At 40.4% G+C, this 20,273-nt stretch overlaps 1 protein-coding gene across 1 annotated transcript in view; it reads left to right on the plus strand.

Annotated features, from left to right (window-relative positions):
* Positions 1 to 248: 248 nt before the first annotated feature.
* The window catches only part of LOC134875388 (venom phosphodiesterase CdcPDE), a 47,489-nt gene continuing 27,464 nt past the window's right edge, over positions 249 to 20,273 (plus strand). The window contains exons 1-9 of the mRNA XM_063899946.1: positions 249 to 369; positions 4,833 to 4,920; positions 11,548 to 11,688; positions 13,139 to 13,264; positions 13,706 to 13,766; positions 14,932 to 15,029; positions 15,727 to 15,806; positions 18,395 to 18,514; positions 19,817 to 19,926. Of these exons, the coding sequence (XP_063756016.1) occupies positions 331 to 369; positions 4,833 to 4,920; positions 11,548 to 11,688; positions 13,139 to 13,264; positions 13,706 to 13,766; positions 14,932 to 15,029; positions 15,727 to 15,806; positions 18,395 to 18,514; positions 19,817 to 19,926 (863 nt within the window). The 5' untranslated portion in view covers positions 249 to 330. The remainder of the gene's footprint in view (positions 370 to 4,832; positions 4,921 to 11,547; positions 11,689 to 13,138; positions 13,265 to 13,705; positions 13,767 to 14,931; positions 15,030 to 15,726; positions 15,807 to 18,394; positions 18,515 to 19,816; positions 19,927 to 20,273) is intronic.

Raw genomic sequence — 20,273 nt, forward strand, 5'->3', positions numbered from 1 at the left:
TCTGATCCAATGCTAATCACAGGAATTTAAATATTTATATTTACTGTATGTTGATTAGTGTACTTCAGCTCTCTTATTATTACTTATGTATTCCTTTTCTTGTGCATTAAATGGGTTTCTTGAGTTAAAAAGTATCATCATATGAGGTTTGACGGAAAACCAAGGAACATCTTCACATCCGAGCAATCTGTTACTTATCTATTGCTCACACCTAGTCCAAGGGTCACTAATGTGATACTCCACTGCCTCTTTCCACAAGCAGACACTGTGTTTACCTCTGTCTTTCTGTAGGAGTGCTGAGGATTTGTGACTGCAACACTCATAGGAGCCATGGGTTGGAAGGAGTCATCAAAAAAGAAGAAGATTATTGTAAGTGTTTGCTTTGGTTTTGAATTGATGGCAATGGGAAATGCACAAGTGTTTTTATATTAAGCTTTATGGAATCCATGTGGCTAATTAATGTGTGTTATGTTTATATAGCATTCAAAAGAGTCGAACCAATAATCCTCAATCTGAGAAAGTTAAAACTCAGTTTGTCCGGGTCAATAAAGATGACTTTAAGTTCCAAATCTAAATATCAGCATACAGTATTCTTTCACATGCAACCATTCACCACTGAACAGCCAAACATGTATCATATTATATCAATAGATGTTTTGTTGAGAACACTGTAGTCTTTTGGATATTACTATATAATGTGAAAAGTAGCAAATGAGGAGAATCCCAAACCCTGCAGAGTGATTGTAATAGACCACTCTTTGACAATATCACAATGAAGCCACACTATCACAGCAGTAATAAAGATGATGATGCTATGCAATCAAATCATGTCACTTTATATATCCCAGAGAAACAGTGAGTCATTCAGCACATATGTGATTAAATACACTGATGGCTGTTTTTCTTGTATATGGATGAAGAGTATATTGCGCTATATTACTTTCTCTGGAAATCAATTGAGGAAGAATGTCTGCTTTTTACCGTGGCCAACAGGAGCGAAGACCTTACCATTGACCTCCGCTTGACTTATTCCTCTAGCTCAATTTATTGATCTGTGTTAAAAGGTTAACCCCGGTTAACTGACACTAGAGTTTCTTTGAGTCAAATAGTTATAGCTAATTTAACGTAAAAGACAGGCTTAGCAGCCAGCTAACAGAAGAGAGGGTCGGAGGAGACCAAAACGGAGGTAAAACTGAATAAATACTTTATTCATCAGGAGAAACTTAATTCTGTTATGTATTTCTTCTTCTTCTTGTAATGGACAGAAACATTACAGCCTCTATAAGCTAAGTGTTCTTTAGCTTTTCGAGTTGGTCAACTTATATGATGAGAACATCAACACAGAAATCTGTGCAGCTAACTAAAATAAGCATTGCTCACACTTGAATGGAGAAAATGCGTTCACGTTCTTTCTTTACGTTTGCTTTCTGGTGTGTGTGTATGTGTGTGTGTGTGTGTGTGTGTGTGTGTGTGTGTGTGTGTGTGTGTGTGTGTGTGTGTGTGTGTGTGTGTGTGTGTGTGTGTGTGTGTGTGGTTCACCCAAGGTTAACAAAATAAAATATCTGTTAACCAATCACTTTAGAGTTCTTCATACAGCTGTCTCCACATCTGGTCATTCAGGTTTAGTATTCATGTTTAGTAATCTTTTCCCTTATTATGGGAAAATACATTGTTAGAAATTATTTTTCTGGTTGTTCTGAGCATAGGTTCTGATACATACATTTATTTATTCTTGTAGATGTTGCAAAACTATTTTACTTTATGTATATTAAATGCATTTTGTGTGCATTTTCAATACCTCTCTTAGAGACTCAAACCATTGTGTGAATACAATAACATCTACATTCTTAAGTCAAAGGAAACACTTGTTTTATATTGCATGATTTCACAATACATTTAACATTAAAAAAAAGGTTGATGCAGGATGAATAATATGCAACAATGAATTCATGTTTTTTTAACAAGACAATACAAAATAAAAAATAAAACCATCAGAACCAACCGAAAGAAGCGCTGGACTCTTCTTTCTGACCTCGCCCTGGCTGATGGTCGGGTTATCCTGCCCTGCAGTCATAATGATAAGTGCAGCAGGGTGGATTGGTAGAGCCAGTGTCGCAGTATCAGCAATCTGTGGTGAAAAGCGGTCAAGCTCCCGTCTTGAGCTGTCAGGAGTTGGGTTGATCCGTCTAACCTTTTCCTGAGTAGACAGGACCATGGCATCGCCGATAGAGCGGGAAAACCTGACCTGATGCTGCACAGTAGACAAGCAGTGGAGACTTGGTCCATAACACACTTTGTGACACCAACAGCCATTTCACTGAGCTTTTGGGACGGCATGTTGAGGAAGGTGCTTCAAGGAGGCGACCAGAAGCCTTGCAGGACTTTTGGCACCCCCTGCATCACCACACACCACATCTCATCGGTCGATTAGTTTGGAGCCGGAGGCAGACTTCAACCCCTCTGTAATACACCTGATGTACTCCTGAGCCAAGTTCATCAGCATTGGGTGAAGAAAATAAGGAGGGATGTCATCTGAGAACATGAGAAGCCTGCTGGCTTTAAACCAAACGTCTCTCAGTTTCATGCTGTTTTTCTGAAAGGCATTGATATTTTGTTACTGGATATACAGTGGGGCAAAAAAGTATTTAGTCAGCCACCAATTGTGCAAGTTCTCCCATTTAAAAAGATGAGAGAGGCCTGTAATTTTCATCATAGGTATACCTCAACTATGAGAGACAGAATGAGAAAAATAAATCCAGGAAATCACATTGTCTGATTTTTAATGAATTAATTGGTAAATTCCTCGGTAAAATAAGTATTTGGTCACCTACAAACAAGCAAGATTTCTGGCTCTCACAGACCTGTAACTTCTTCTTTAAGAGGCTCCTCTGTCCTCCACTCGTTACCTGTATTAATGGCACCTTTTTGAACTCGTTATCAGTATAAAAGACACCTGTCCACAACCTCAAACAGTCATACTCCAAACTCCACTATGGCCAAGACCAAAGAGCTGTCAAAGGAGACCAGAGACAAAATTGTAGACCTGCACCAGGCTGGGAAAACTGAATCTGCAATAGGTAAGCAGCTTGGTGTGAAGAAATCAACTGTGGGAGCAATTATTAGAAAATGGAAGACATACAAGACCACTGCTAATCTCCCTCGATCTGGGGCTCCACCCAAGATCTCACCCCGTGGGGTCAAAATGATCACAAGAACGGTGAGCAACAATCCCAGAACCACACGGGGGGACCTAGTGAATGACCTGCAGAGAGCTGGGACCAAAGTCACAGAGGCTACCATCAGTAACACACTACGCCGCCAGGGACTTAAATCCTGCAGTTCCAGACGTGTCCCCCTGCTTAAGCCAGTACATGTCCAGGCCCGTCTGAAGTTTGCTAGAGGGCATTTGGATGATCCAGAAGAGGATTCGGAGAATGTCATATGGTCAGATGAAACCAAAATAGAACTTTTTGGTAAAAACTAAACTCGTCGTGTTTGGAGGAGAAAGAATGCAGAGTTGCATCCAAAGAACACCATACCTACTGTGAAGCATGGGGGTGGAAACATCATGCTTTGGGGCTGCTTTTCTGCAAAGGGACCAGGACGACTGATCCGTGTAAAGGAAAGAATGAATGGGGCCATGTATCGTGAGATTTTGAGTGAAAACCTCCTTCCATCAGCATGGGCACTGAAGATGAAGCGTGGCTGGGTCTTTCAGCATGACAATGATCCCAAACACACCGCCAGGGCAACGAAGGAGTGGCTTCGTAAGAAGCATTTCAAGGTCCTGGAGTGGCCTAGCCAGTCTCCAGATCTCAACCCCATAGAAAATCTTTGGAGGGAGTTGAAAGTCCGTGTTGCCCAGCGACAGCCCCAAAACATCACTGCTTTAGAGGAGATCTGCATGGAGGAATTGGCCAAAATACCAGCAACAGTGTGTGAAAACCTTGTGAAGACTTACAGAAAACGTTTGACCTCTGTCATTGCCAACAAAGGGTATATAACAAAGTATTGAGATGAACTTTTGTTATTGACCAAATACTTATTTTCCACAATAATTTGAAAATAAATTCTTTAAAAATCCTACAATGTGATTTTCTGGATTTATTTTTCTCATTCTGTCTCTCATAGTTGAGGTATACCTATGATAAAAAATTACAGGCCTCTCTCATCTTTTTAAATGGGAGAACTTGCACAATTGGTGGCTGACTAAATACTTTTTTGCCCCACTGTATCATGCAGAAACTCGCTGACTGTGAAACAGTCCCGGGTTGAAGCAGGGGTCACAGAGCGTGGAGCAGCTGGAGCCAAAGGAGAGTTGCCTCTGTTATCTGCTTTATCAGTACATTAGAGAACAGACTTATGTATCAACAAGACAATGAAGATTTAACAAGGAATCACAAGCTCAGCGATACTGGAGAGTACTCAAACATAGCTGATCCCACAGGCAAGCGAACAGTGTGTGTTCAGGCTGCTGAAGGCAGTTGGATATTATATGTTCCCATAGACACCTAACAACTGAACCAAGTTACTTAAAATAGCTTTAGACATCAAAAGGTCTGTCTGAGGCAATGGAGTAACAAGTATTCAAATCCTTTAAGTAGAATTTCTACTAATACACTTAAAAATAACTAAGTAAAGGTATTGCCTTGAGAATGGTAGTTAAGTTAATAACATCTTCATGAGTTTATTATGTACATTTCTGAATTCTGAAGCTGTACAATAATACTCTTTGAAATGTTGTGGAGTAGAAGTTTGAAGTGGCACAGAAAGAAAATAATTACTCAACTGGTCCTAAGGCATTTCATAAAAAAAACGTTTTGTGTGCACAGATATGTCTCTTGGCTGTATCCATTGTGACCCTGATCCTCGGGCTTGGACTTGGCCTTGGACTGGACTTGAAGAAATGTCAAAACAAAGGTGCTGTCAGACACACACACACACACACACACACACACACACACACACACAAACACACACACATTTTCATTCACCTGAAATGCATTTCACTGACATTCTTAAGCAAGTTGTCTTCGTTCAGAACTCTTTGTTCATCTTGTCTCATCATTCTGTTGCCAAGTATCTCCCCAGGCCCTTGTATCAACAAAATAGTAAAAAATGACTCATAAACACTGACTCACTTGTTGGAGTTTGACGCCAGAGGCATAAACATTTGGTGATCGTGCATATGTCCAAATATGATGATTTATGCTTTTAGAATGCTATCAGTCACACTTGAGAAACTATTAGAATGTGATAACTATGTTCATTGGTGGTGTTTCAGACCGCTGATTAAAGCAAGAGGTATTCCATGTAGTTCTTGGGAAAGCTCCACATTTGCTGGATCTCTAAATGTCTCATCTTCTGAAACTGTCCAAAAGTACAACATCCCACATCCTTTTTATTATTGGAACATATGGCGAAATTTATGAGAGGTCTGCTTAATCATCAGTAATGCACATGGTTTGACAGCTTTTAGTTAACAAGAGCCAGACTAATGAAGGCATCTCATGGGGGAGGTCAATGAAACAGGTAAGCTCAGCAGATCGTTATTATTGGTTCCTGCACACACTCACTGTTTCCGTGCTGAGTCAGAGTAAGGCTTTGCACTGTAGCAGTTTCACAGCAGGATTGTCTTTATTTGGTTCCCTGGTCATGCGAGTATGGGTTGAGTAAAAGGCTACAGATAACACTGTCATAAATATAAGTGTGACGCGAAGCATGTAGACCGTGTACTGTTTAAAGCAAAACAGGGTTGTGTATACATCATACATCAGGTCATCATATACAGAAGGTGTATAAAAGGACTACTTGATACTAATAGTGAAGGCAAATGTGCTGCCAAGGGTCAACAGTTTAGCTTTTTTGAATCACATGTCTTAAATAAATCCATAATTCAATGTGTTTTTGGTGAATAAGGGTCCATTATATTATGTATAATTACAATGTGCTGTGGTCAATAGCAAAGTATATTATGTGTAGAGTAATATAGTGTACACTACTGTTCTGTGTCATATAGTGTAATATATATTGTCGGTTTTGGGAAAAATCAGTACATTTGATATTTTTATTTTACTAATGTTCTCAAAAACTACCTCACATAAATCCGAGGTCAGTTTAAGTTTAAGTTTAATTCATTCACTAAGAGAGATTTGATTTTTAAAAAAAGTTTATTGCATAAAAGCGACATGCGATTATTGCACGTTACAGGTGCCCAATGAGAAAAGGTTTTCTAAGCTCAATAAAAACAGTATACACATGAAACCAATCCCATGACTTGACAAACTGGTTCATCGCGGTTGACCTTAAAATGTTGTGAAACCTGTAACATGTATAGTCTTGTAATAAGGCATAGGTAACAGAAAAGCATGAGTTACATTACATGAGTTTTTCCAGCTTATCTCAGCAGGTGATTCACATCTGGAAGCAGCATGTGAGGTGAGATCACATGAGATCTTTGAGACATTGAATGTGACATATGAGCTTGGGTCATGAGGATGTGATGAGGTAGAACAAAAAAGAAAAATACAAACTGTGAAAAACTTTTCCGTGCCAATGTCAGAAACAAACACTGAGCAAAAAAATATTAAAAAATGAAAACAAATTCATACTTTTATGAAAACCAAAATGTCTATTTCAACCTTGGCTAGTCTTTTTTTGAAAACATTTAATATCTTAAATCGTAATATTGCCAGATGCAAAATTCTCATTTTATGAATTAACATATTCATTTAGGATTTTTCTAGCTATTTTTAAGAACATGACATTTATGTGAAATGGGGAATATTTGGCTCTGATTTCACTCAACCATGAAAAATGTAAATGATGAAAACAAAGTTTTATAGACATAAATAGGCTCACCTGATCTGTCTCTTTCGAACTTGTAGTACTTCATATGTTTTCTTTTACGGGGTGATAATAACCTTTCAGGAATGTTGACAGTGTGAAAACCCTTTTAACAGTGTTGTACATACAATGTAAACATTAACTCTTCAAGTAAAACACACGACTCATGAGCAACACTGCAATATGCAACTGTTAAACAGTGCATATATGTGACTATGCTGTTTATAATGTATAGTAACTGGAAGCTTAGTATAGTTAAACATTTGAATTAACTAACCAAGTCTCACTGTTGCCTCTGGAGAGAGAAGTTTCTCAGCTTTATAACGAATCAAAACCTATCTCAGGTCAACCATGTCACAAGAGAGACTTTCAGGACTGGCTCTTATTTCAATAGAGCACAGTGTGCCAAGGTCTGTGGATCTGGAGGACATAGTGTCAGCATTTGCACAAGCCAAGGCCCGTAAGCAGCATTTGTAAAAGACACCGGTCCGAAGGGCACCCTGGGAATTTTTGCTTGGGGCCCCAACAGACTCTAGAATCGCCACTGCGTGCAACCACAGCTTCAATGACTTTTGGAAAGCCTGGACATTTCTCCAATTAAGGAAAACATCCCAAGAATTTCAATTCAGTTTGTTGAGCGATGAAAATATGTCGGCCAGATAAGACAATTTGAGAAGCCAATCGTCAGTGAATAAATCGGCAAGAGCATTTTTTTTCTGGATGAGAAATGCATGGATTTCATTTCTAAGTTCACAGACTCTTGTCAAAACTCTGCCTTTGGACAACCTGCGCACTTCAGTGTGAAACGGGAAGTGTGTGTTTTCTGCTCCCATGTCAGTGCACAGTTGATCAAACAACCGGCTGTTAAGTGCATTGCCCTTGATGAAGTTAACAACGCAAATAACTTCGTTCAGCGTTTTGTCGAGGTCGGGGGGTATTCCCTTGCATGCCAATGCCTGGCGGTGTATGAAACAGTGATTCCATGGAATATCCTTGCCTGCTGCCTCCTTTATTCTTTTTACAACTCCGCTATTCCTGCCTGTCATGTTTGCGGCCCCATCGCTCGTTATGCCCTCACGCGAAACCATATAATCGTTCAAGACACGAAAAATGTATTCACCTGTGGTTCCAGTAGGAATATTCAAGCAACACAACAAGTCCTCCATAAATTCATTTCCCCATGTATACCTAACATAAACCAGCAAAGTTGCGCAATCTGAGACGTCAATGATCTCATCAAGCTGTATTGAGAAGCATCCTGCTGTCTTTAGTTGATCAACTGCTCTTCGAGGTTGTCTGCAATGCCATGTATTCTTTGGGAGACAGTGTTGTTACGGGATGCATTTTTATTCACCTGCCTTTTCGTCAATGACTGCGCTAACCATATCTATTGCGGCAGGCAACATTAATTTTTTCGCAATCGTGTGAGGCTGTTTCTCAATTGCCACATGGTAGGCAACCATGTAGGATGCGAGTTGGGCTTTGTCATTTACAGTTTTTTACAATTGCTTAAACACAATTTTGGAAACTATCCTGGTTTTATCAAAATACTTAACACAATTCACACAACCACACACCCAAACTGCAAAATACCTCATATATCCTGCAAAATGAAGCACTGCAACCAAAACTACATATACCATTATGAAAATCAAACTTTTGCACCAAACGGCACACACTTCATTCATATTACCAGATTTTTGTCTCACCAACTACACACTGTTGGGCAAAATGTAAAGCACTAACCTCTTAAGTAAGCTTTGCCATAATACTAAAATAGTTCAAATTGTTGAAAATTCTTCAGATTGTTCACATGCACAGAAATATTTGCAGATACACACACATGCTACAGATATTTTTTATTTTTCACCCAAAAAGTCAATGCAAAATATGCACTAGATACATTGGAGTGAACAAAAATATGCTAACAAAAAACAGTAAACTGAAAAAGAAAATTACAGAAAAAATGTGCAGAAAAAATATATGAAAAAAAGAGACGAGAAAAATGCTGTAATTACGCAGCATCTTGCCGCATAGCTGGATCTGGCCACAGCGCCTCATCCACATCACAAGCAATATCTTCCCTTGCCAGACATCGAGGGAAGAAGCGCCTTGAGTGCCTTATCCATCCCTGAATCGCACCCACATCAATTTCATCACATGCCTCTTCCATAGCCTGCAAAAGAGGCATGCGCACAAAGGGCTGCCGGTCGTAAACCTTCCACCGCCATGCTGAAAAGGACTCTTCTATGGGGCTAAAAATGGTGAGTATGGTGGGAGGTATTGCACGACTAATGGTGGGTGGTCAGCAAACCAGGTTTGGACTGGTGATGACAGCTCACGTTGTCCCATACTATAACATACCTGTTCCTTCGATGCCCTGCATCATTCATACGCTCTGGTGGTATGAGAATATTGTGGAGTCTGTCCAGAAATGTGAGACAATGGGCTTGTATGGTCCAATGTTGGCATGACGGTGGAGGACACCATGCGTATGGGAGATGGCAGTGCACATTGTGATGTTCCCACTACGTTGGCCAGGAACATCTATAATGGCTCTGTGGCCAATGACGTTCCTTCCCCTTCTTCTGGTCTTTGCTAAGTTGAACCCAGCCTCATCTACAAAGATGATCTCATGCGGGATTGCATGAGCATCCATTTCCAGAACTCCCTAGAAACAAAGAACAGAAATCAGTCAATATGGTGTTATCAGTACACTGGGAAACCATGTTGCATGTAGTGTACTGTAGTCAATATTGTACATACATCCACATATGCTCTTCTGAGCTCTTTGTTTCTTTGAGAGTTTCTCTCAAAAGGCACCTTTTAAAGTTGTTTCATACTGAATTGTTTTCGCTCGAGAACGCGAGCCAATGTGGACAAACTGACTTGTTGAATGTGGTTGGATACGGTGTTGTCTTGGATGATGTGACTTTGAATATCTCTTACAGTAATCTGATTTCATTACTTTCCAAAACCAAGTTTACAATGGCAGCTTCCTGTACCCCGGTGAACATTAGGCCCCTTCCTCCACCATGGTTGCGTCTCTCAGTCCTTTAGAAAAACAAACAAACAAAAACATAGGGCACTGCAGCCTGAAGATATTTCCCCCACAGTAGAGTAAATGATACAGGAAACGTGTACAGTAAGTGTATGAGATCAGCCACTCATGAAGTAAACAGGTGTCACCCAACTGATACACTGTGAAATGGCATGTACTACAAAGAGTGAAATACATTTTGGTTACATACCTGTGCTCCAGTCTAAATGTCCGGATGACAGAGGCGACAGTAAAACGGCTCAAGTTGGGCTGCACTCTGTCCAGCCTCTGGCATTGTCAGCCCATGGTTGATGACCTGATCAACTCAGGTTGCTCTGATTTCATTTGAAAGTTGTTGTCTTTGGCCATGAAGTCCTCTACCATCTCTACCCCTACCTCTCAGTCTTCCTCCTCCTCTCATTCTCACCCTTCCTCTTCCTCTCTCTGCGACGTTTTCCATTGTTGTTGTAAAAAAAAGATGCTCACCTGTGGTGCTTTTATAGTGCTTACTTCCTGATTGAAGTGCTAACAATTAAGCATTGAGATGTTTGGCCAGGTGGCACATATTTTGGCCAATTAGCTCATGAAGTGTTATTTTGAATGACAGTGTTTTGATATGGCAAACATGTGACTTTTTGTCAGATTGTTGTGTCTTATGCAGAGAACCGTGTTCAGTGCATTTAAAAAGTGCCATTTTGAATTGCAAAATGTGTGTAAAGCAGAAAATGTGTTTAGAGTTTTGGAGACTTGAGAAGAGGTTTTGCTCTCTGTGTGTCAGTTTGAATAATTGTGCTATGCATGTCATTTTAGTGTGTTAGCAACTGTAAAAAAAAGTGTAATGTAACATTTTTTCCAGAGAACGTTTGCAGATGACTTAATCTCGTTTGCCTTTCTATGTAAGAAAATGTCTTTTCAGTTTAGTTGGCTTCAGACTCTCGTTCGCCAGTTTTTCACTGCAAATGACACACATTGGCCATGCATCCTGGCTAGGACCAGCACAGTTCACAAAGCCATAATTTAAAAAATACTCTTTGTATGGCCTTGCTGTGCAACAGCAAGGCCATACAAAGGAGGCTCGGATCCCTGCACGATACCAGCGTTAGCGCTAGCATAAGCATCAACCCTAGCATCATTTTCCAATACTACACCCTCCCGTGATTCACTCATGGTTTCATTGCTCACACTCGCTTCATTGCGGGTTGGCTCCTGAAATCCTCGTCACTGACCTTTGCTGATTTTTCATTGGCTTTCTTTTTGGATAACCAAGCCAGCATTTCTCAATTAGCCTATCAACTCCTTGCTAGCTGCAGGCACACTCGTTCAGGGAGCTATCACTGACTGTGGAGAAAATATAAATAGTGCCTTCAAGTGTCGGACAGATATACCGCAGGCGCAGACCTATGTCGTGACAAGGAGACCCAAAAATAATCTCTTGCGACCCAGCTGACGGTCGCGACCCAGTCTTTGGGAAACAGTGCTCTAATGAATACTCCTCTCCATCGCCTCTATCTTTGCTACAAACCAGAATTAAAAACAACTTTACAGTATATATTCTCAAGCTGTGGTTGTAAAATTGGTTCAACAGCAACAACTACAAACTATATTCTACATTCTTAAAAGGCACAGGTCCAGTATTAAAAAGGTGTGGTCCTGTCTTCCAGTTCCAGTCATCCCCCAGACGTCCTGCAGGAGCCGGTGCTACGAGCCCTACGACAGCGAGGTCCCCGGCTGCAGATGTGACATGAACTGTGAATCCAGCAAGAGCTGCTGCTTCGACTTCCACGACAGCTGCACTGTTCCTAGTGAGACATTGAATGTTCTGTAATGATGAACATTTCCTAGGAAGGTTGGGAAATGTTCTGGTAATGGAATCACAGTAATGGATAATGTGCAGCTAGCAGGTCATGAATACCAAAAGAAGCTCAGCTCCAGCTCACCACACCTTATTCCACTAATTACATGGCTACTTACTAAATAACCAAATTATTTGACTCAATGCTTTTAGAAAATGATTGAATTGATTTGAAAATGATCGTATTGCTTCTTCATAGTCTTTAAACAATGCCAGAGCCAATAGCATGTTCCTATTATTGTTTACTTACCTCACCTGTCTTCTTGTGTTGTTCCCTTTAGTGTTAACTTCCTGTCTGTCTTCTTCTGTTGCTCCCTTGAGGGTTAACTTCCTGACTGTCTTCTTCTGCTGTTCTCTTTAGTGTTTACTTCCTGTCTGTCTCTTTCTGCTGTTCCCTTGAGTGTTGACTTCTTGTCTGTCTTCTTCTGCTGTTCCCTTGAGTGTTGACTTCTTGTCTGTCTTCTTCTGCTGTTCCCTTGAGTGTTGACTTCTTGTCTGTCTTCTTCTGCTGTTCCCTTGAGTGTTGACTTCTTGTCTGTCTTCTTCTGCTGTTCCCTTGAGTGTTGACTTCTTGTCTGTCTTCTCCTGCTGTTCCCTTGAGTGTTTACTTCTTGTCTGTTTTTTTCTGCTGTTCCCTTGAGTGTTTACTTCTTGTCTGTCTTCTTCTGCTGTTCCCTTTAGTGTTTACTTCCTGTCTGTTTTTTTCTGCTGTTCCCTAGAGTGTTTACTTCCTGCCTGTCTTTTTCTGTTGTAGCTTTAGTTTAACTTCCTGACTGCCTTCTTCTGCCATTCTCTTTAGTTTTTACTTAGGCTGTATGTCCACCAAGGCGTTTAAACGCCGGCGTTATTCTGAAAGCGCCCAGCGCCGGCGTTTTGGTTGCTATGATACGGAATATTCACAGTTCTGATTTCGCTGTCAGGTTTGTGGTGCATTTTTGCTCAGAATTCGCGGATATTTTAACGCCGCTCTTCCATTGAAAAACCATTGGAAAAAAAAAAAACGCCGACCAAGGAAAAAACGCCTTGCTGGACACACGTCCTTACTGTCTGTCTTCTTTTGTTGATTTCTCTGACGTCCAGCGCTCTGTCTTTGAACCTCTTCCCTTCTCTTGGTCATTTTTCTTTTCTATAATGGGGACAGCTGTCACTGAGTTTGATGCATCCCCAATATATAGAAACAATCTTATATTGTATAAGCCAGTCATTATATTGGCCATGCTTCTTTTTGTGGATTGATATGACTGCACATATTTATGTGATTAAAGCGTCCTTAGCAACGGTCTGTTATGGAGTAATAGCAGACCTCTGAATGTTCATATTGACCGTTCAGAATCAAGTTTTCAACCAAGCCGTGTACAACAATATATAAATATATGCACTTACTCCATTTTCCTCTTCAGCCCAGCAGTGGGAGTGCACGAAGCTGCGCTGTGGAGAGAAGAGGCTAACGCAGAGCAAGTGTCACTGCTCTGATGACTGTCTGTCTGCTGGAGACTGCTGCACGGACTACAAACATGTCTGCCATGGTAAGAATTGGAACAAGGACAGCAAAAAACATGAAACAGGATAGATAAAGACAAAAGCTGTGAAGATCATTCATAATGTAGCTGTGACATGAACCCCAAAATTCAACAGTTAGGTTATCCAGGGTAACAGTTGCTTTATTTAGTTGTGGATGAATCAAATCAGATAAAGGAGGCTGGTATGTGTTTTGTCTAATTTCAATGGTGATGTAGGTCCTAAATGACTTTGGTTGTACTCATTTCTTCAGAAATCTAAGTGCCTCTTGAAATTGTAGACCACCGTTTATACTTTGAAAGGAGCTCTCAGGATGGATGTGTCTGAAATTATCTTCCATTGGTATATTTACATCCTGATTCATATCCCTGATTCAACGCTTTTAAATGTAGCAGAGTCACTTTCACATAACCTTAATTGAAGTAACACCGTATGTAACCCCCCTGTAGGAGAGACAGAGTGGGTGGAGGATTCGTGTGAAGACCTCTCAGCTTCGTCATGTCCAGCTGGGTAAGAAATGCAAAGATTATTGATTTATGTAGTCAGTGTTATTTTAAAGCAGCGGTTCCCAAACTTTTTTTGCGGCGAACCCCCTTCTCCGTCCCAACCGGGTTGACGCACCCCCCAAAAAAAAAAAAAAAAAACGCAACAAAGCTTTGTAAAGACTCATGTTTAATCATGCACAAATAACCAGAACACTCATGACGATAACAACATCAACAACGTTTCAATATAATGCAACAAAGAAAAATTGCAACGGTCCACAACATTAAAGAGCATGGGCTCAGAAACAGATCAAATAAATAAAAACAAGGATCAATCATTTCCAGACTCCTGCTCATTTTCTTCGTTCCTATTCTCTCCGTCTCTGTTGCCTCCAAATCCTCACTCTCTCTTGGTCCCTCTCTTCCTTCATGACTAAGAACTTTGTCCTGAGACGTTCCACTTGAAAGTTTCCCTGATTTCAGCCAGTTAATCATATTTGAAAGAATGAATGAAACGAGTTGGCGCGCACATATCCTAGCCTACAGTGAAACGTAGAAGAAGACAGCGGCTGTCTTCTTCTACGTTTCTATCAAAAACTATAATTATAGTTTTTAAAATAAAAGGGATTACAAAGGAAATGTTTATTGCCTGTTTTTTATTGTAGCCTATGGAAAAATCCCACTTAAAAAACAACCCTATGTAATATTTGTACACCAAACCACCATTACGTTTCATCTCGCGCACCCCGTTGGCAGCTCGCGCACCCCACACACTTTGGGAATCCCTGTTTTATAGATATGTTGGTACCACAGTTGATTTAATGCAACATTTTGACTTCACTTTGGTTTTGATTAATGGATCAGAAATATTTTTAGTTTTTTTATGTATGTTATTTTACGATCTTTTTTTGCATATGCTCTGTAGCTACATATTTAGAAGAAACTAAATGTGTGATACACAAAGAGAAACTGACAGCCAACCAAATAGTTCTTTTAGAGATTCAAAGGTTTGTTAAAGCAACTTGTTTTGGGCAGAAATGTCTCCAAAACCTTAAGATGATGAAATGTGGGGAATAGAATATCTACAATTTCCTTACTTTTTGTGCTGGAAAAAGATCAATAATCAACTTCTCAAACCTGCCTTTTCGAAACAAACTGTATATTATCTGGTATTTTTCTTTCCCTACCAGCTTTAAGCAGCAGCCTCTGCTCCTCGTCTCTCTAGATGGTCTGCGGGCCGAGTATCTGCAGACATGGGGCGCTCTCATCCCTGTTCTGGACAAACTCAGTACGTTTTAACCACATTACAATACTTAAGTGTTCACCTCGTTCGGGCCTCCAACCTCCAATACACCTTTCTCCTGCACAGGTTCTTCTCAAGGAATGCAACGAGCACCAAATTTGTATTTCTGTTAGAGAATCTCCTTTTCCTTCAATTCTGAATTATGTGAATCATGCTTCCTCTCAAAAAGCCTTCAATTTCTACTGGTTTCAGAAACAGACTTCACTGATGAGTAAAAATGTGCAGGTCTTTCTTTATGCTAAATTAGAAACTCCTCCATCACTTCACAAACTCTTAGTCCAACAAGTGTTATTTGTTCTCTGAATCAATCCCAAGCTTTTATAAAGCATCTTGGATGATCATCTTTAATCTTGGATGGATACAAGAACAAAACCAGTGCAGCTGTGTTTAAATCACATGTTCTTTAAAACACATAGTGAGTCAGCAGACAGTGAGACTTCCTGATCTTTGTCTGTCAGGAGTGATTTTGTAAATAGCTTATGAATCATCCAGCATTGATGTCTTCTTACTCTCATCAATTTCAAATTGAATGTGTGTGAGTTTATCCTGCCCAGATGTATGGCGATGATGCACACACCCTTATTTTGTAGTGTTTCAGTGGTTTAAATTCCCTCGAAACTGTGCTCCCAGTTTAACATGAATCTCAGGGAGCAGCTAATGTGTTTCTGTTCTTCTATCACAGAGAACTGTGGAACCTCCGCTCCGTACATGCAGGCAGCATTCCCCAGCAAGACCTTCCCCAATCACTACACCATTGTTACGGTAAACACACAATACTCTCACATGCGCACACACACACACACACACACACACACACACACACACACACACACACACACGTAAATATGCTTGCAAAAGCACACAAGCACAAACTTTTAGATTTGTGGCTTTGAAAGCAGATTGGTGAAAGTGTTGGCTCCTATTCACTGTGTATGTGAAGCTACTGTTTTTTTTTATTAATGAAGTAGTATGGTTCACCAACCATCCATTTTTTATATTAAATATAGTCATGGGTATTATTATGTTTTTCAGTTGAGTTCAGAACTGGAGTAACTTTAAATGCATGACATCCAAAATCTAATTACATAACAAATACAAGTTACTCCTGGTGGCCAACAGTGTGTGAGAGTATCCTGTTCTGCAAAGAAGGAATTCAACTGACTTGTGTTCCCTGACTTCTTTCTTTTGTGCTACCATGAGGCTGACATATAGGCTAGTGCTTTTGGATGAAATGGCACACACTTTTTTTTATGACCATAATCCTACAAGACTAATGAAAAACATTGCTGTATTTATTTCTTTTGTGTATTTAGTTCTAATTTGCATATGTTAGCATAGATAACCTTAGCTTGTTTGTCCATCCATTCATCAGTTTGAAGGGTATTTTAGTATTAATAGCAGCAGGCTAATAAAACCCACTGGGTGATCACCAAAATGCATGAAAGTATTTACTTTTCCTACCAAATAAATCCTCCTCCAAAGGTTGAAAGTAGCACGAACAAAGCTGCAAAACCGTGTCAGACAATAAAGGAGGCATGTCAGGAACCTCCCTCCAAGAAAAAGAAATGCTGTAGTAAGCATTTCGATTAGATTAGATTCCTTTATTGTACTTGAACACAAGTACAACTAAATTGAGTAGCAATCCTGACGGTGCACTCACACACAACAAACAGCAATCAAAGAGGTAGAAAAAAAAAAGTGCAAAATATATATATAACAAAAACAAAAAAAAATGGACACACTAACGATACGACACAATAACTTCTATCATTGGCAGCGAGATATTGCACTTCAGGATATTGCACATTCCGACTTGCTGTGGCCCTATGTACAGTACTGCAGTTGGAATATATACATAAGGTGCAGATGAAATTAAGAGTAGAATTCCATCATCAGTGTTGTCAGTGTCAGTGTTTGGCAGTGTTCAGTTCTCGTATGGCTCTGGAGTAGAAGCTGTTCTTAAGTCTGTTTGTTCGTGATTTGGTGGACCTGAAGCGTCTGCCAGAGGGCAGCAGGTCAAACAAATGATGTCCAGGGTGGGATGAGTCTTTCAGTATGTTGGCTGCTCTACTGAGGCAGCAAGAGCTGAATAAATCCTCCGAAGACGGCAGTGAGCAGCCGATGATCTTCTGTGCGGTATTGATGACCCTCTGAAGGGCTCTCCTGTCTGCTGCTGAGCAGCTGGCATACCATGCAGAGACACAGTACGTTAGCACACTCTCGATGGAGCAGCGGTAGAAGGACACCAGCAGCTTCTCCTTCAGGTTTTTTTTCCTGAGTATTATCAGGAAGTAGAGTCGCTGTTGTGCCTTCTTGACTACTGCGGTGGTGTTGGTCAGTTTACTGCTTGCTCCTTATTCTGAATATTCACACACTCTTACATTTTATGGCGGATAGTATACCGTATAAGAATGCAGACAGAATAACACTCACAAAGGTCTCGCTGACTCAACCATACGACAAGTCTATTGTGACTCATCTCACAATTGCACTTTTACAGATGTGTTTCATAGAAAGAGTGGTTCATGTCCAAGGAAATGTCCCACATACTACTTTCCTCTCTTGTGGGTTTCTCTCCTTCTTTCCTCTAACAACATGAGGCCCAATGTGGCTGCTGTTGAGGAGGGCAGGGCAATTTGGCTAAGATAAACAGTTTTTCCTCTTGTGAAAATAGAGAACCTTACTGGACTGACATTGTTTTTTAAAGTTATGTACCGCAAGGATAGCACATTTGTAATGCTGCACCACAAATGAGATTCCAAGTTTGTGGTTGTTTGAGGTACCTAACAGTGCAGTCTGTTAGCCTGACAGCTAACATTAGTGAGGCTGGCTGCACCAAACTTGGCCATTTAAGTTTGATGAGGTCAACTTAATCTAAACCAATCTAGGCATTGTATAACATTACATGGCATTACATTACATTTAACTGACGCTTTTGTCCAAAACCACTCAGAATAAGTGCAATAAACCTTAAAGCTACAAACCCAGAAGAACCCAGAAGTCGGGGCCAAAGCCGATTCGAAAGACTGCTGTTCGCCAGCAGCAGCCATCTTCTTTATTTACATGTAGCAGAGAGTGGTAGGGACTTCACGCGGAACGGTCGCAACTCTGTCACCATTATGTTAAGCCCGCCCACCGACAATCACACGATGTGATTGGCCAAACCCGAGTTAGGATTTTGCAAGTAAACGAGGAGTTTCTAGGCTGAACCCTGGCTGCAAATTAAATTTGCTACCAGTAGGGTGAGCCTAGATTTCTAGGCTACTATATTCTTGCATTGCTTCAACAAATGGGATTTGAAAACCAATTTCTCTTCTTCTCTCTCTCAATTCCTCTCCTCTCTTTCTCAGGGTCTCTATCCAGAGTCTAACGGACTGATTGACAACGTTATGTACGACCCGGTGTTTGATGCCTCATTCAGTCTGTCCGGTCCAGAGAAAGACAACCCCGCCTGGTACCTCGGACAGCCTGTGAGTCTGGTGATGTTTGATTTGATAAAATTCCCACAGTTTGACAGATGTACATCTCAATGCTGTCATCGCACAAGCGTCTTTTTTGAACACACAGAACTTCATTTAGAGTTTTAAAAATTCAGATGACACAAATATTAGTTCAGGGGGGGCCAACCTGTGGCAGAGTTTTAGACACAGAAGTGCTTTAGCCAATCAGAATACCGATCCTGCAGGACCGGAGAAAGGCTTTACTGCACTCGCAGTGTGACACTGAAGGGAGAGATCTGCTTTTGAACGGCAAAAATAAAACTGAGATAAAACCGTAATAACTCAATAAAATGTTGTCAAATCAAAACGGTAACACGTTGTAGATGTGTGTGAGAGGGCCTGCTCACGGAAAAGCTGGGCACTGACACAGAAGGACTCCAGAACTGCTGAATCGCTGAAAAGAAATAAATAAGAGAGAAAGTGCATCTCTGCCAGCAGAGCTTCTGCCAGTCACAGGGTTAGGTAAAAGTTGAGAGTTATCAAAATACACTTCAATTATTTGCATTTATTTTTAAATAAGTGTCACGAAGCAGTGTTTGAACCAACATGGGTAGTCACACAAGCACACAAGCACTTAGTCATGGGTTTGTTTTAAATACAAACATTTAAATATTCTTTACCAGCCAGACTGTGAAAGGACTGTTCAAGGCAATGAATGCCAGTACCGCACTTAGTTCAAAGAAGCAACATGCAAAGATAAAAACAGTTTTCACATTATTTGAAGTGAGAGTTTGTTTGTGAGACACACACACTGTTAATGGTTTACAGTAACTTGCCTCTGTCTTAATACTGCTAGGAGAAGTTTAAGTCAATTTCTGTCAATATCATGGTGTGTGCCATTTACAAGAAATCTGGCTGAGCAGAGGTATAGTGAAGGAAATAAGTATTTGATTCCCTGCCGATTTTTGTTTGCCCACTTAAAAACAACTGAACAGTCTATAGTTTTAATGGTAGGCTTATTTTAACAGTGAGAGAAATAATATTAAAAAGAGAATCCAGAAAATTACATTAAAAAATATATATAAATTGATTCGCGTTTAATTGTGGGAAGGCTGAGAGAAAAAGATAGAAGGGGAGAGAGAGGTGAGGGGGACATACACCCAGCATGTGTGTATGATGACACTCTTTGCAGTAACACAGTGAAATGATTGACTCTTTCTCTCGACTGGTTGGCCCACCCTGTATTAGTTAGGCATGATCCCATTTTAGGTTTTGGCAATTGAATCAGCTCCTTGGCCAGTGTTAATTGGTTAATCCTATTTGTCTTCCTAGATTTGGCATACAGCAAAGCACCAGGGCCTGAAGTCCGGGACTTTCTTCTGGCCAGGATCAGACGTCAAAATTAACGGAAGCTATCCTGATATCCACAAGCCATACAATGGGTAAGTAGTTATACTAAGTTGAAGGTTTAAACATTTCTGAAATGTTGTGTGCAAGCATTTTTCAATATAGTAGAGGAGCAGCCCCAGAAAAATATTTGTAATCCCCTACCCGAGGAAGAACAAATCACATGTTTTTTTTCATCACTCTTAAGGTTCACACCTTGTTGCAATTACATGTAAAGTTAATGCAAAAACACGGATAAGTGCAAATTCACCCTGGGCAGCAATAAATGAAGCGATTCATGTCGCCACTCTTCTTGGCGAGAGTTGCATTTTTTTCAAATCGAGCAATAAATCCTATGATGCTTTCGCCAGAAAGCCAATCAGTGGTGAGAAGCCTGTAATGA

The sequence above is a fragment of the Eleginops maclovinus genome, chromosome 13 (assembly GCF_036324505.1).
Source record: "Eleginops maclovinus isolate JMC-PN-2008 ecotype Puerto Natales chromosome 13, JC_Emac_rtc_rv5, whole genome shotgun sequence".
Lineage (NCBI taxonomy): Eukaryota > Metazoa > Chordata > Actinopteri > Perciformes > Eleginopidae > Eleginops > Eleginops maclovinus.